Source organism: Chelon labrosus, assembly GCF_963514085.1.
Source record: "Chelon labrosus genome assembly, chromosome: 6".
Taxonomy (NCBI): Eukaryota; Metazoa; Chordata; class Actinopteri; order Mugiliformes; family Mugilidae; genus Chelon; species Chelon labrosus.
Window position 1 is genome coordinate 26,233,997 of NC_140342.1, and position 17,989 is coordinate 26,251,985.

At 40.1% G+C, this 17,989-nt stretch overlaps 1 protein-coding gene across 1 annotated transcript; it reads right to left on the bottom strand.

Moving 5' to 3' along the window:
* Positions 1-1,459: 1,459 nt before the first annotated feature.
* On the bottom strand, positions 1,460-10,839 carry LOC311489310 (uncharacterized protein; the record flags this gene model as incomplete). The annotated part of the gene is made up of 4 exons (XM_084546336.1): positions 1,460-3,599; positions 3,891-4,000; positions 4,224-4,385; positions 10,668-10,839. The coding sequence occupies 4 exons, from the start codon at positions 10,837-10,839 to the stop codon at positions 2,784-2,786; spliced, it is 1,260 nt and encodes a 419-aa protein (XP_084402462.1). The 3' UTR covers positions 1,460-2,783.
* Positions 10,840-17,989: the final 7,150 nt, after the last annotated feature.

Genomic DNA, 17,989 nt, shown 5'->3' on the forward strand with positions numbered 1-17,989 from the left:
TCAAGTACGACCTAATCCATTCCAATGCTACGCCCCTGATGCCCACCCACTGCTCCAAGCGAGAGATCAGGACTTTGTGGTCCACTGTGTCGAACGCAGCAGTTAAATCTAAAAGCAAAAGAATGACACAGTCACCGGAGTCTGTGGCTAAAAAGATATCGTTAAAAACTCTTAAAAGAGCTGATTCAGTGCTGTGCAGAGATTTAAAACCGGATTGGAAAACCTCAAGAATATTATGGTCTTTCAGAAAGGTCATTAATTGACTGTATATTATCTTCTCGAGGATTTTTGAAATAAAAGGCAGTTTTGAGATTGGCCTGAAATTGGCAAGAACTGCAGGATCTAGTCCAGGTTTTTTAATCAGGGGTTGAACTACTGCATGTTTAAAATATACAGGGACCACACCTGAGGACAGACTGTTATTAATAACCACGAGAACAGAGGTCCCAACAGTGGGAAAAACCTCTTTAAATAGTCGAGGAGGGACAGCATCGTTTGGAGAGCCTGAGGGCATATGACCAACAATCCCCTCTAAACAGGACAGAGTCACAGGCTCAAACTGGTCGAAAACAGCCGAGCAGGTGACAGAGATTGAGGGGTCATAAGTAGAAGGTGGGAGGAAAGCCCTAGCAGAAGAGACTTTGTCAGTAAAAAAGTGAAGAAATTTTTCACAAACAGCAGGGGAGGTCTCCATACAGACAGTTTGCTGGGCATTAAGAGCTGAGTCAATCGTTTTAAATAAAACACGAGGTTTGTGACAATTTGACAGAATAATATTAGACAAATGTTCTCTTTTAGCATTTTTCACAGTTGTCTGATATTGACGCCAGCAGTCCCTAGCAGTTGAAAAGACACCTGCAGTTTGTCTTTTTTCCATTTACGCTCAGCTTTACGGCACTCACGTCTGACAGCCCGAGTTGTGTCATTGCTGTACTTTTAGGCTGCCTGGTTTTTAATGGAGCCACAGTGTCTAAAACAGACTGGCAGGTGGAGTGAAACCAAGAGCTAAGCGCTTCTGTATTACACACAGACTCAGGAATGACTGAGCTAAGACTGAAAGCGGCCGAAAACTGAGCAGCAGTGGAGGGGTTAATGATTCGACTGCGTCGAGCAGCAGCGGGAGGTTTAACTGTTTTACAGGCAAGAGCAACCTCAAATAATACAGCATATGATCAGAAAATACATTGTATTTCGGAGGGCGATAGACCACAGCGCACAATACGTTGTGAGAGCGTCCCAGCTCAAATAAACTCAGTTCAAAGCTGGTGAATGGTGATGAAGGCGATAGCTGCTTGCATTTATAGTGACTTTTATAGACGGTGGCTATTCCTCCTCCTCGGCCAGATGTCCGCGGGGAGTTAAGATAGCAGCAATCAGCAGGTAAAAGTTCAGTGAAAGCGCTGGACTCACCAACACTCAGCCACGTCTCAGTCACACAGAGAAAATCCAATGCTCGGGATGAGAAGAAATCCTTGAGGATGAAGGTCTTGTTCGCTAGCGATCTAGCATTCACCAGGCCAATCCTGGTGGGGGTCGGCGGGTCCGCAGCATCAGCTGTCCGGGGAGCCCGCCGCAGAGGCCGCAGGTTGTGGCGATTCATCCCGCGCCAGCGGGGACGAGGAGAGCTGGGGCCGCGGGGCTGGAACACCTTATCCGGGCTGACGACAGGTAACAGCCAGGGGTCCACCGGGTCCAGTGAGCGCCGGGAAAAAGAGAGGCCAGGCACGGCTTCAAACTCAGTCCAGGGAGCTGAAGAACAACCCACCAGGCGAGCCTTCAGCCTCACCAGCCGACCACTGCGTTTGCCCCGGCGGCGGAAGTGCTTACGCCGAGCAGGTGAAGCCCAGGTGCGGCAAAGGTAAGGTGGGATCCCGGCCAGGAGCGGGGGCACAGATCCACGTCCACCATGATCTAACTTTACTAGATCTTCGGTATAGAGTCGGAGATCCAGCAATGTATGGCGATTGTACACCAGAAGACAGTTGGCATTCAAAGCAACAAACGATAAAAACAGCAAAAACAGACACAGTACTGGCAGAGACAGATGGCAGACCACACACACTGGCGCCATCTTGGAACTCTACACACTCTATATCAAAAAGACAGATGAAACAAAACATAAAGAGGTGAGGGATGTTGTTTCTCTTACCTGCTAACCATTTTTGGTGTTTAACTTTATCATTTTAATCCCACAGTCCTAATTATACACTCACATTATTTTCTTCAACACAGGACGTTGTTCCTCTTCATTTATTTATAAAATACTTCAAATTTAATCACAGTTCAGTGTCTGTCATTAGTCCTGATGGCATCCAAGTTGAACCATTTAAAAGATACATAATAAAGTTTATGTAAACACCAGAAAATGAAACAACGCTGACTTTTTCTTCCTTTAGCTGGTGTGTAGCAGACAGTGTTAGTAAAACCATCTCGTAGTCTGCATCTGAGTGGCTTCATAAAAAACAAGCAAACAAGTTATTAGAAAAGAGATTCAAGATTTTATTTTTTTAAGTGAAGTTTCTCCTTGTCATAAAGTGGTCCTCTCTAAATCCTGTTATAAACTCAAGTGTCAGTTAGATGGTCGTCCCAGGCAGAGGGAGATGTCTCCTTCTATCTACTTAATGACCAGGATTAATAATTTTATATTTAGGATGAGTGGGTTTTGACAAAATGAAAACTTTATATCACCTCATGTCAGAGAATAATTAGATCAGATGTCTGCTACAACAATTAACGTGAATTATTCTGTCGTGTATTTTCAAGCTCTGCTTCCCACATACGTTTCAGGACGACTCCATACCTGCGTGAATCCACAAGTGCATATTTAAATCAAAATTTCGACTGAAACCTTTCCCACATGTGTCACAAACATACGGTTTCTCACCTGTGTGAGTCCTCATGTGCATGTTTAAATGACCACTTCGACTGAAACCTTTCCCACATGTGTTACAACGATACGGTTTCTCACGTGTGTGTGTCCTCATGTGCGCATTTAAATGACTACTTCGACTGAAACCTTTCCCACATGTGTTACAATGATACGGTTTCTCACCTGTGTGAGTCCTCATATGCCTACTTAGAGTATGACTTTGCCTGAAGGAATTACCACACATCTTACAACAATACGGCTTCTCACCAGTGTGGATTCTGTAATGTACCTTCATCATATACATGTACTTAAAGGTTTTTCCACAGACGTCACATGTTACAGACTTTCTACCTGTTTCAGTATGACACTGACTCTCTGACATGGGAGAGTTGTCTACATTGTTACTGTGTCTTGTGTCTCTGTGACGTTTCTTCTTTGGATTCAGCTCTGCATCATTTCTAGTTGATCCTGAATCTACATGTTTGCTTCCTTCCTGATCTGGGCTCTCAGCTACAGGAGGGTTGTTAGAGAGGAGCTGGTCACTGTTTGGTTCTGGTTCACTGTGCTCACTTTCCTCATCAGTAGGAGTCTCCATCAAGGAATCAGTCTCCTGCTTCAGAACAAGATGTTCTCCCTGCTGACTGCTGCAGAGTTCCTCCTGTTCCTCTTTAATCTGTAGAGGTTCTGGTTCCATCAGTGGAGGTTCTGGTTCCTCCTGTTCCTCTTTCATCTGTAGAGGTTCTGGTTCCATCAGTGGAGGTTCTGGTTCCTCCTGTTCCTCTTTCATCTGTAGAGGTTCTGGTTCCATCAGTGGAGGTTCTGGTTCCTCCTGTTCCTCTTTCATCTGTGGAGGTTCTGGTTGTTCGTGTTCCCCTTTCATCTGTAGAGGTTCTGGTTCCTGTTCCTCCTTCATCTGTGGAGGTTCTGGTTCATCCTGTTCCTCTCCCCTCTGTGGAGGTTCTGGTTCCTCCTGTTCCTCTTTCATCTGTGGAGGTTCTGGTTCCTCCTGGTCCTCTTTCATCTGTGGAGGTTCTGGTTCCTCCTGGTCCAGACTGGAGTTCCTCTCCTGGTTCCAGAGCTGCTGGTCACTGAGAACCTCCTCCTCCGTACAGACATGTTGCTGTGGGAGGTCTGGAGGGACAAAGAGACACAACATAAAGGTTACTAATGTGATGACAGGAAAACACATCTGAGCAAATATGTTCTAGTTTAAATCCATGTAGCGTTAGCTGTGCTAGTTAGCCTCTTAGCATGTTATCAGTCTTGTAGCTGAGTGTCTTTCCTCTGTGTCTTCTCCATACTGTGTGTTTCCATTCATTAGTTAGTTCATTTAGACCATTCTAGTTCTACTCACCTATTCTGTGTAACTTTATCTCGGGTTTCCAGGTGATATCCAGCAGTCTGCGCTGACGATCGATCTCTTCCTCGTACTGGACGACAGTTCTTTCAAAGAGTCTGAATATTTCTTCAGCAGCAGCAGTTAGTCGCTCGATGATCAACTCTCTCAAACTCTCAGCTGAAGACATTGTTACTTCAACAGCTCTAATATTTATCTGGGACACGACGACACGACACAACCGTCTTCCAGCTCAGTCCACAAACACAGAAACACAACAACACTACTAACGGAGGTTAAAAAAACAAACCACTTCCGCCTGGTGTAACACTATAAAGTTCCGACAGAGGAGGACAGTTAATATTATGTTCCGCTACATTTTTAAATCTTCGGACAAAAATGTATGGAAAACACTGAATGAATTAATGGGCAAAAACTCTCAAACACCATCATTCTTAGAGGTGGACGGCAACTTCCTCACTCAACCATCTGACATTGCTAACTATCTTAATAAATATTTCATTAATAAAATTGATCAATTAAACAATAATATGCCGCCTATCGATATTAATAACATATCCAATCTATTAATAAACGATAACATTATGAAGGATAAACAATGTTCATTTAAGTTTGATAAAGTAGATATTAAGACAGTAGAAGAGATGTTACAAACTTGTAAAAATAAACCACCAGGCATTGATAATCTTGATAGTAAGCTACTAAAGCTGGTCGCAGAGGAAATTGCACCTCCCATCTGTCGCATTATAAATATGAGTTTTGCCAACTGTCAGTGTCCACTACAATGGAAGCGTGCCAAGATAATTCCATTACCAAAAAATAAGAAACTGCAATTTTCAGGAGCCAACAGTCGTCCAATTAGCCTTACCTGTGTTAAGTAAAATTATGGTAAGTGTAATATTTGAACAAATGACGAACTACTTATCACTGAATAATTTACCAACAGATTTTCAACACGCATATCGTAAGGGTCACTCCACAACATCAGCTCTAACTCAAATGACAGATGACTGGCTGAGGGAAATAGATAAAAAGAAACTAGTTGGTGTGGTTACGCTTGATTTCTCAGCTGCATTCGACCTAATTGACCACAATTTACTGTTGAAAAAACTTGAATGTTATGGGTTTGAGGCGTCCTCTTTGTCCTTCCTAAGGAGTTATCTAACTGATAGATCACAGACAGTTTTCTTTAATGGGTGTTTTTCTGAAGAGAATGTTGTGTCATGTGGAGTACCACAGGGGAGTTGTTTGGGACCGTTATTGTACATTATTTACACCAATGACCTACCACTTGTTCTGAGAAATGCAAACATAGGAATGTATGCTGATGACTCAACCACATATGCATCTGCACTATCCAACGGGGAACTAAATGCGGTTTTGAAAGAAGAGTTAAAAGAAGTTGTGGACTGGGTTAACTGCAACAAACTTGCATTGAATATATCCAAAACCAACTGTATGGTAATTAGCTCACACCACAACATTAGTAAAAATCCTCAGTTAGATCTGAAAATCAAAGAAGTACATATCAATCAGGTTCAGGAGACCAAGCTGCTGGGAGTTGTCACTGATGACAAACTTACATGGAAAACACATATAAACATGGTTGTTAATAAAATGGGAAGTAGCATCTCTGTTATCAGAAGATGCAAAGCATATTTGTCACCAAATTCAACTAAACTAATAATACAAGCTCTAATTCTGTCAAATCTTGACTACTGCTCAGTGGTCTGGTCAAACACCACAACAGATACAATTAATAAACTTCAAAAAGTGCAAAATAGAGCAAATCGCATTGTCCTGGGTTGTGATCTTAGAACTAGCACAAGATGATTTAAATTGTTAGTGAAAAAAAAACTTTTAAATGGATACATACAGAGTCCTATCAAGTAGTTGTTGTAGTGTGCACATCCCCACCGGTGAGGTGCAGGGCAAACTCAAAAAAGGAATAAAATTCCCGCACTCTATTCAAAACTCCCATATATTTATTTGTATTGCAACGTTTCAACCCGGCTGGGTCTTCTTCAGGCAAATGGTATGCAGCAGTGGCTGAAGCATATATATAGAGCATATACCTGCTCAGCTGATCATTCATCAGCTGAGTCCATTCATGCTGATTACCAAGGCCTTGAAGGCCAAAGTATCACCTCATTCATCATGTGTCACCACATAAGACAATTAGTGTTAAAAGTACATATACAGTTACACCACAATAAACAAAGAGTAGATATAGATATAGAAAAAGAAAAAGAAAAAAGAAAAAGAAAAGGAAAAGAAAAAAAAAAAAAGAACAACACCATGTTTACAAAGTAACCAAATTACATTGCATGTTACATGAAAATACATTAAAGAAAAGGCTTTATGTCAAATTCCTCATGTTAGCCCCCTGGCGACATTGTGTTGAGGAAATAGATCCAAAAAATTTCTCTTTGGAGAAGCCTTTTATCACGATTGCCCCCTCTCGGAGGGCTGTTAACATATTCCACCCCAACATATCTCAATGCGCTCACATTATGGCCAGCTCGCTTGAAATGGGCAGCTACGGGACTTCGCTCGTCCCCCGTTCTAATGCTGCTCCTGTGCTCGCTGATTCTCGTGCGCAACGCGCGCGTGGTTTTTCCCACATATGCCAGTCCACAAGGAAACAAAATCATGTACACGACATGTGTGGTGCTGCAAGTAATAGCACCACTAATGCGAATGGCTTTTCCAGTGTGCGGGTGGTTAAATGTCCTACATTTATGTGTGTATGAGAAATGTACACAGCTACCACACCTGTAATTCCCGTCTGGTACAGGCGGCAGGAGTGGTGCGCGATCGGGGCGCAAATCGCTCCTAACCAAACGGTCTCTCAGATTAGGTGCGCGCTTAAAAACCATACGCGGCTTGTCTGGGAAAACCTTCTGAAGCTTGGGGTCAGATTCAATGATGTACCAATGTTTCTGAATGGTGTATTACATACAGAGTCCTAACCATGAATAATGTAGGATGGTTAAAATATATATAATATCTGATATCTTATTTTAATTATTTTAATTGATGAATGTATTCACTCTGACACTGTTATTGTTTGATCTTTAGAGTTTAAGTCAATCATTTCGTCTTCTACTTTAGTAAATCCTAAAACAAACCAGTTTAAACCAGTTTATTTTCTGCTGATTCAGTCGTGACCTGCTGCCCTGAAATACCTCCACCTGGAACACAACTTGCCCAGCATGGACAACAAATAAGTTTGGAAATGATCTACTGCTTCTTCATCAGCAAGACACCACACATGTAAACACATTAAGAGGCCGTATTCTCACCCAAAAAACTGCATTCTCATCTCATGTAGATTTCACGGCTGAAGAACATGTGAGAAAAGATTGAAAGTCAAAAAAGATCTAAATCAGTTTTATTGTCAATTCTACCATATGTGCAGCACAGAGAGGATTGAAACTGTGCTACTTTAAGACCCATGGTGCAACAAGTTGAACACTAACACTAGAGTATTTCATCACGAATAAAAACACAGATAAAACTAAACATAAAGACGTGAGGGATGTTATTTCTCTTACCTGCTAACCATTTTTGGTGTTTAGCTTTATAATTTTAATCCCTCAGTCCTAATTATACACTCACGTTATTTTCTTCGACACAGGACGTTGTTCCTCTTCATGCATTCATTAATTCATTCATCTTCTATATCCGCTTAGTCCTGTTTAGGGTCGCGTGGGTCTGCTGGAGCCTATCCCAGCTGTCATCGGGCGAGAGGTGGGGTACACCCTGGACAGGTGGCCTGTCCATTGCAGGGCTAACACAAACTAACACAGAGAGACAGACAACCATTCACACTCACATGCACACCTACGGCCAATTTAGAATAACCCTAATGAGCATGTCTTTGGATGGTGGGAGGACGGAGGAGAACATGAAAGGTCCAGCCGGCCCATGGATTCAAACCGGTGACCTTCTTGTTCCTCTTCATTTATTTATAAAATACTTCAAACTTAATCAAATTAAATTACAACTCTGTGTTTGACATCAGTAATGATGGCATCCAAGTTGAACCATTTAAAAGATACATAATAAAGTGTATGTTAACACCAGAAAATAAAACACTGCTCACTTTTTCTTCCTTTAGCTGGTGTGTATCAGTCAGTGTTAGTAAAACCATCTTGTAGTCTGCATCTGAGTGGCTTCATAAAAAAAACAAGTACAAAAGTTATTAGAAAAGATATTGAAGATTTTATTTTTAAGTATAGTTTCTTCTCGTCATACATTCACGGTGAAAACATGATTCCTTGTTGTCCTGATGGTGACTGATTACTGCTGGTGATAATATCTTCCAAAGGTCCTTTAATGTTCTCTGAAAGAGTTGTTTTGTTAGCCATGTTCTTTCAGTTCTTGCCATTAAAACACAGTCTGGTTAACTTATCTTGTCCTTGTCATAAAGTGATCCTCTCTAAATCCGGGTGTGAACTCAAGTGTCAGTTAGATGGTCGTCCCAGGCAGAGGGAGATGTCTCCGTCGATCTACTTAATGACCAGGATTGATAATTTTATATTTAGGATGAGTAGGTTTTGACAAAATGAAAAAAACTTTATATCACCTCATGTCAGAGAATAATTAGATCAGATGTCTGCTACAACGTTTAACCTGAACTATTCTGCTGTGTTTTTTCAAGCTCTGCTTCCCAGATGTTTTTTTCCCCACAGATGTGTCAGTGTGAATCCTCATGTGCCTTTTTAAATCACAACTTCGACTGAAACCTTTCCCACATGTGTCACAAAAATATGGTTTCTCACCTGTGTGAGTCCTCATGTGCATATTTAAATGAGCACTTTGACTAAAACGTTTTCCACATGTGTCACAACCGTACGGTTTCTCACCTGTGTGAGTCCTCCTGTGCCTATGTAAATCAAAACTGCGACTGAAACCTTTCCCACATGTGTCACAAAAATATGGCTTCTCACCTGTGTGAGTCCTCATGTGCATATTTAAATGAGCACTTTGACTGAAACCTTTCCCACAGGTGTCACGGCGATACGGTTTCTCACCTGTGTGAGTACTCCTATGCCTATGTAAATCAAAACTGCGACTGAAACCTTTCCCACATGTGTCACAAAAATATGGCTTCTCACCTGTGTGAGTCCTCATGTGCATATTTAAATGAGCACTTTGACTGAAACCTTTTCCACATGTGTCACAACCGTACGGTTTCTCACCTGTGTGAGTCCTCCTGTGCCTATGTAAATCAAAACTTCGACTGAAACCTTTCCCACATGTGTCACAAAAATATGGCTTCTCACCTGTGTGAGTCCTCATGTGCATATTTAAATGACCACTTCGACTGAAACCTTTCCCACAGGTGTCACGGCGATACGGTTTCTCACCTGTGTGAGTCCTCATGTGCATATTTAAATGAGCACTTTGACTGAAACCTTTTCCACATGTGTCACAACCGTACGGTTTCTCACCTGTGTGAGTCCTCATATGCCTAGTTAAAACATGACTTTGCCCGAATGTTTTATTACACATTTTACAACAATACGGCTTCTCACCAGTGTGGATTCTGTAATGTCTCTTCATTTCATACATGTTCTTAAAGGTTTTTCCACAGACGTCACACGTTACAGACTTTCTACCTGTGCTTCCTTCCTGATCTGGGCTCTCAGCTACAGGAGGGTTGTTAGAGAGGAGCTGGTCACTGTTTGGTTCTGGTTCACTGTGCTCACTTTCCTCATCAGTAGGAGTCTCCATCAAGGAATCAGTCTCCTGCTTCAGAACAAGATGTTCTCCCTGCTGACTGCTGCAGAGTTCCTCCTGTTCCTCTTTCATCTGTGAAGGTTCTGGTTCCTCCTGGTTCTCTTTCATTTGTGGAGGTTCTGGTTCCTCGTGCTCCTCTTTCATCCGTGCAGGTTGTGGTTCCTCCTGTCCCTCTTTCATCTCTGGAGGTTCTGGTTCCTCCTGTTCCTTTTTCCTCTCTGGAGGTTCTGGTTCCTCCTGTTCCTTTTTCATCTGTGGAGGTTCTGGTTCCTCCTGTTCCTCTTTCATCTGTAGAGGTTCTGGTTCCTCCTGTCCCTCTTTCATCTGTGGCGGTTCTGGTTCCTCCTGTTCCTCTTTCATCTGTGGAGGTTCTGGTTCCTCCTGGTCCAGACTGGAGTTCCTCTCCTGGTTCCAGAGCTGCTGGTCACTGAGAACCTCCTCCTCCGTACAGACATGTTGCTGTGGGAGGTCTGGAGGGACAAAGAGACACAACATAAAGGTTACTAATGTGATGACAGGAAAACACATCTGAGCAAATATGTTCTAGTTTAAATCCATGTAGCGTTAGCTGTGCTAGTTAGCCTCTTAGCATGTTATCAGTCTTGTAGCTGAGTGTCTTTCCTCTGTGTCTTCTCCATACTGTGTGTTTCCATTCATTAGTTAGTTCATTTAGACCATTCTAGTTCTACTCACCTATTCTGTGTAACTTTATCTCGGGTTTCCAGGTGATATCCAGCAGTCTGCGCTGACGATCGATCTCTTCCTCGTACTGGACGACAGTTCTTTCAAAGAGTCTGAATATTTCTTCAGCAGCAGCAGTTAGTCGCTCGATGATCAACTCTCTCAAACTCTCAGCTGAAGACATTGTTACTTCAACAGCTCTAATATTTATCTGGGACACGACGACACGACACAACCGTCTTCCAGCTCAGTCCACAAACACAGAAACACAACAACACTACTAACGGAGTTTAAAAAACAAACCACTTCCGCCTGGTGTAACACTATAAAGTTCCGGCAGAGGAAGGGAGATAATATTTTGTTCCGCTTCATTTTTAAATCTCATTTCGGATCATTTCATCAATTACCTGCAGGAATATTAATTCCAATTTCCCTAAAGACAAAACAAAAATCACAAAATTGATTTAACTTAACGTATATGTTATTTGAATTGATGAATGTATTCACTCTGACACTGTTATTGTTTCATCTTTAGAGTTTAAGTCAATCATTTCTTCTTCTACTGTAGTAAATCCTAAAATAAACCAGTTTATTTTCTGCTGATTCAGTCGTGACCTGCTGCCCTGAAATACCTCCACCTGGAACACAACTTGCCCAGCATGGACAACAAATAACTTTGGAAATGATCTACTGCTTCTTCATCAGCAAGACACCACACATGTAAACACATGTAAGAGGCCGTATTCTCACCCAAGAAACTGCATTCTCATCTCATGTAGATTTCACGGCTGAAGAACATGTGAGAAAAGATTCAAAGTCAAAAAAGATCTAAGTCAGTTTTATTGTCAATTCTGCCATTTGTGGAGCACAGAGAGGATTGAAACTGTGCTACTTTAAGACCCATGGTGCAACAAGTTAAACACTGACACTAGAGTATTTCATCACTAATAAAAAGACAGATAAAACAAAACATAAAGAGGTGAGGGATGTTGTTTCTCTTACCTGCTAACCATTTTTGGTGTTTAGCTTTATAATTTTAATCCACCAGGCCAGGCTCAGGCCCAGGCTCAGCTGCAACCCATCCATCCACCAGGCCAGGCCCAGAACGGACCAGGTTAGTGGAACTGCTCTCCTCTCTCCTGACAATGGGGCCCAAGAAGGCAGAAGCTAAACAAAATGATGAACAAGCAGGTAAATGAACTACTTTCTAAACAGAAACATATGTTTGTAGCTCTGCTCCAACAGCAACAAGACAACTTTCAATGCTTTGCTAAAATGGTCCTGGACTCTACTAAACAGAGACTGGATACATTAACGAGGGAAGTACAGGAAATTAAAACCAGCATTCAGTTCACCCAGAAGGAGGTTGACGACATTAAAATCAGTAATGCAAACCAAGCTGTTAACAGCAAAGCCCTCCAAGGGGACATAATGAAAATCTGCGGCAGTCTTCTAGTACTCGCAGACAAACTAGAGTATCTAGAAGGGCAATCAAGAAGAAATAACTTGGTAATAGATGGCATTGTAGAGACAACAGGAGAAACTTGGACAGAGGCGGAGGAGAAAGTGAAAAAGATCTTCACAGAGAAGCTGCAGTTAAAGAGAAGCATTGAGGTAGAGAGAGCACATCGGACTGGGAAACCAGCGATGGGAGAGTGACCCAGACCCATAGTGGTAAAATTTTTAAGACACAAAGACAGATCTGCGGTACTTCAAAGAGCCAAAAACCTGAAAGGAACTAAAATCTTCATTAATGAGGACTACACGGACACTGTCAGACAAAAAAGGAAAGAACTCATGCCGAAGTTGAGAGCAGCGCGAGAGAGAGGAGACATTGCCTTCCTCAGATATGACAAACTAGTCATCCACCCTCGCAGCAGCACTCCAAAGCCGTCAATAGACACTTAATGGCATGACTGATTTGAGTTTTTATCTCAGATCTCTTTCATATACTCTATGGCAGAAGTTCTTACAAAAAAACACAAATTACCGAATAAAGGACTACAAATCGCACATGTAAACATAAATAGCATTAGGAACAAAGTACATGAAGTAAATGAAATTCTCTATCATGATAATATACAAATACTTGCAATATCGGAAACACATTTAGACTCCACATTTGAAGACAATGCTTTAAACATCAAGGGATACAACATATACAGAAGAGACAGAAATGCATTTGGTGGTGGGGTCGCACTCTATATTCAAGAAAGCATACCTACTAAAATTAGAGAAGACCTGATGAACTTTGAAATCGAAGTACTTTGGCTGCAAATACATCTGCCTCACCTGAAACCGATTTTAGTGAGGTGCTGTTACAGACCGCCAAGTGCCAACAGTAGGTACTTAGATAAAATATGTCAGATGGTAGACTGCATTAGTGTTATGGGTCAAGAAATATATCTAACAGGTGACTTTAATATAGACTGGCTCTCGCATTACTGTTCACAAAAAAACAAACCGTTAACTACTACTTCTGCCTGTGGTCTTCAACAGCTTATAAATATACCTACTAGAACATGTCTGAGAGGGCGGAGTATTAAGAGCTCAACATGTATTGACCACATATTCACAAATGGTCCTAAACAATGTCTCACAACTTTTTCATTGCTTATCGGTTGTAGTGATCATAACATGGTGGCGGTGGTAAGGAAGGCAAAAATTCCAAAAACAGGACCCAAAATAATTCTTAAAAGATCATACATATGGTTTAAAACTGAGTGCTTTAAGGAGGAGGTAAAGAACCAAAGTTGGGAGGAAATTCTAAAAGAATGTAACCCAAACAAAGCTCTGAACAGATTTGATGAAATTCTGATGGCGGTAATAAACAGAACAGGAACAGGATCCTCTCAGAAAACACCCGTACACCATGGTTAGATCACGAAACCAGAGAGCACATGAAACACAGAGATCAAGCAAAGAAAACTGCAATACTAACAGGATATGAGTCAGACTGGATAATATATCATAAGTTAAGAAATTGTGTTACAAAGTTAAATATAATAAAAAAGAAATTGTACTATGAAAATAGGATTATTGATATAAAAAATGATAACAAAAATGTATGGAAAACACTGAATGAATTAATGGGCAAAAACTCTCAAACACCATCATCCTTAGAGGTGGACGGCAACTTCCTCACTCGACCATCTGACATTGCTAACTATCTTAATAAATATTTCATATATAAAATTGATCAATTAAATAATAATATGCCGCCTATCGATATTAATAACATATCCAATCTATTAATAAACGATAACATTATGAAGGATAAACAATGTTCATTTAAGTTTGATAAAGTAGATATTAAGACAGTAGAAGATATGTTACAAACTTGTAAAAATAAACCACCAGGCATTGATAATCTTGATAGTAAGCTACTAAAGCTGGTCGCAGAGGAAATTGCACCTCCCATCTGTCACATTATAAATATGAGTTTTGCCCTGTCAGTGTCCACTACAATGGAAGCGTGCCAAGATAATTCCATTACCAAAAAATAAGAAACTGCAATTTTCAGAAGCCAACAGTCGTCCAATTAGCCTTTTACCTGTATTAACCCTTTCATGCGCAATGCCCACATCTGTGGACAGAAACTTTAACTCTGTTTTTCTATTTATTTATCATGTTGATATACTCCAATCCACTTGAGGGCTGTGTTAGTAGATCCATTGCAATATATTAACAATGTGTATCATCTTATATTTGGAATATTGACTGCTTTATGATATCATCAATTCAACATGGCTGACAGTAATGGCCGTGTGCTGAATGCTCCAGGCATATCTGTAAAAAGTTTCTATTCAAGAAGGCAAAATCAGGTAAAAAAATAAATAAAAATTATGGTATACAGGAGAGTGTGTTGAACAACTTTATGTGTTTAGAAATGAAATTTGATGTAAAATATAGCTTGTACACCCTAAAAAGCAACTGTCCACGTATGTGGACGTTGCGCAACAGAGGAGTTAAATGACCAAAAATCAGATTTTGTAACTAGGAGATTTTTTTATTTGTATTGTTCAAATATGAATTTAACTACTTTAAATTAAAAAGAAACAAACATTTGGTAAACATATAAACATAAATAATGACCTAACTACATGTTATAAATTATGTGAACTGCCTATTTATGACAACATTACAGAAATATATAGAGACCAATGAATGGTGCATATTTTGCAAAGAGTAATATATTAAGACATTAGGTGGTTACTAAGTGGTGTACAGTGACACACACACGCACACACACACACACACACACACACACACACACACACACACGTATAATAGTATAATTCCGTATAATAGTATTGTTGTCAGATCATTTTCTAACTTTTTAACATTTTAACATTTAAAAAAGCTGTTTAAGAATATGTTACATGTTAAAAAAGTAACAACATTACAGACATGATTGTAAAATCAACTTTTTTAACTTTTTAAAATCTTTTTATGTTATCTGTTATTATCTGTTACAAAATATGTTCAAAAAAATGATCAAATACTGTTAAAAATAACTCTTTTTAAAATGTTAACTCTTTGTAATGTTGCATAACATCTTCATCCTATCCTTCTGTGCCATTAAAATCATTACTGTTATGATATCTGTTGTTTTTTTGCATTAAAGTCACATAATGGTCCATATTTTCTGTCATTACTCTTTATTATTTTTTACCCCATTGTTGCGCACTGTCCACATACGTGGACAGTAAAATAACTTCTATATAAAATCATATTTTTTAAAAAATCAAAATGCTTTTCAGTTTTAGGCTCATATAGAGTAATAAAATCAATATTAAAAAAATCTGGACCATTTTTTTCATAATGTGTGCATGAAATTATGGTAAGTGTAATATTTGAACAAATGACGAACTACTTATCATTGAATAATTTACTAACAGATTTTCAACACGCATATCGTACGGGTCACTCCACAACATCAGCTCTAACTCAAATGACAGATGACTGGCTGAGGGAAATAGATAAAAAGAAACTAGTTGGTGTGGTTACGCTTGATTTCTCAGCTGCATTCGACCTAATTGGCTACAATTTACTGTTGAAAAAACTTGAATGTTATGGGTTTGAGGCGTCCTCTTTGTCCTTCCTAAGGAGTTATCTAACTGATAGAACACAGACAGTTTTCTTTAATGGGTGTTTTTCTGAAGAGAATGTTGCGTCATGTGGAGTACCACAGGGGAGTTGTTTGGGACCGTTATTGTACGACCTACCACTTGTTCTGAGAAATGCAAACATAGGAATGTATGCTGATGACTCAACCATATATGCATCTGCACTATCCAACGGGGAGCTACTGTAAATTCCGGACTATAAGCCGCTACTTTTGTCACTTGCTTTGGACCCTGCGGCTTATACAACGGCGGATGGATTTTTACAGCTAACGGTCACCAGGGGCGCACTATCATGTCATAGACGATGACACGAGGATTAAGAACTGACTTTTCTGGTATAGTAGGCTGGTTATTTTGATCCAGTAAACGGCCGTGTTACTGCACCTTTACTGCTGTGTTGGCTGTTTTCGAAAAAGATGCTGGTTATTGTTGAGCAGCCGGGTTACTACACTTTTGCAGCCGTGTTACAGGCAAGCACTTTTACAAACAAATTAAATTTAGCCATTTAAAGTTATTGCCTCGTCAAGCGTTGTAAGCTTTGTTTTTTGTTATACTGCACTACTACGGTATATGACTGCAGGAAGTGCGCTAGGAGCGCACCTTTGAATTATTTGTGCACTGCACGAATGCTGTTTGTAATGTCAAAGATGTGAAAGTTTGATCGATTGATTTTTTGTTTGATTGATCGAAAGATTTATGTTTGTCAAATGTAAATAAATGGGACGCTTTGCGTTTCCAAACAGTCATTTCTGTCCCGACAATCCCCTCCGTGGTAGAAGAAACTCTTACGGTAATTAAACACCAGCGGTTTATAGTCGGGTGCGGTTTATATATGGCACAATCTGTAGTTTCCCCAAAATTTAGCTGGTGCGGCTTATATTCAGGTGCGCCTTATAGTCCGGAAAATACGGTAAATGCGGTTTTGAAAGAAGAGTTAAAAGCAGTTGTGGACTGGGTTAACTGCAACAAACTTGCTTTGAATATATCCAAAACCAAATGTATGGTAATCGGCTCACACCACAACATTAGTAAAAATCCTCAGTTAGATCTGAAAATCAAAGAAGTACATATCAATCAGGTTCAGGAGACCAAGCTGCTGGGAGTTGTCATTGATGACAAACTTACATGGAAAACACATATAAACATGTTAATAAAATGGGAAGTAGCATCTCTGTTATCAGAAGATGCAAAGCATATTTATCACCAAAACCAACTAAACTAATAATACAAGCTCTAATTCTGTCAAATCTTGACTACTGCTCAGTGGTCTGGTCAAACACCACAGCAGATACAATTAATAAACTTCAAAAAGTGCAAATGTCCTGGGTTGTGATCTTAGAACTAGCACAAGATGATTTAAATTGTTAGTGAAAAAACATCTTTTAAATGGATACATACAGAATCCTAACCATGAATAAAGTAGGATGGTTAAAATATATATAATATCTGAAAATAAATGGATTTTTTCTTTTAAATTTTTGTCTTGTACTGTAATATATGTCGGACCCCAGGAAGATTAGCTGCAGTTCTGCTGCAGTTAATCTAATGGTGATCCAAATAAACAATAAAACAGTAAAACAATAAATCCCACAGTCCTAATTATACACTCACATTATTTTCTTCGACACAGGACGTTGTTCCTCTTCATTCATTCATTCATTCATCTTCTATACCTGTTTAGTCCTGTTAAAGGTCGCAGGGGTCTGCTGGAGCCTATCCCAGCTGTCATCGGGCGAGAGGCAGGGGTACACCCTCTCTAGTCTATCACAGGGCTAACACAGAGACAGACAACCATTCACACTCACACTCACACCTACGGCCAATTTAGAATCACCAATGAACCTAACCAGCATGTCTTTGGATGGTGGGAGGAAGCCGGAGTACCTGGAGAGAACCCACGCAGACACAGGGAGAACATGCAAACTCCACACAGAAAGGCCAGCCAGTCCATGGATTCGAACCGATGACCTTCTTGTTCCTCTTCATTTATTTATGAAATAATTCAAACTTAATCAAATTAAATTACAACTCTGTGTTTGACATCAGTAATGATGGTCCATCCAAGTTGAACCATTTAAAAGATACATAATAAAGTTCATGTAAACACCAGAAAATGAAAAACCGCTGACTTTTTCTTCCTTTAGCTGGTGTGTATCAGTGTTAGTAAAACCATCTTGTCGTCTGCATCTGAGTGGCTTCATAAAA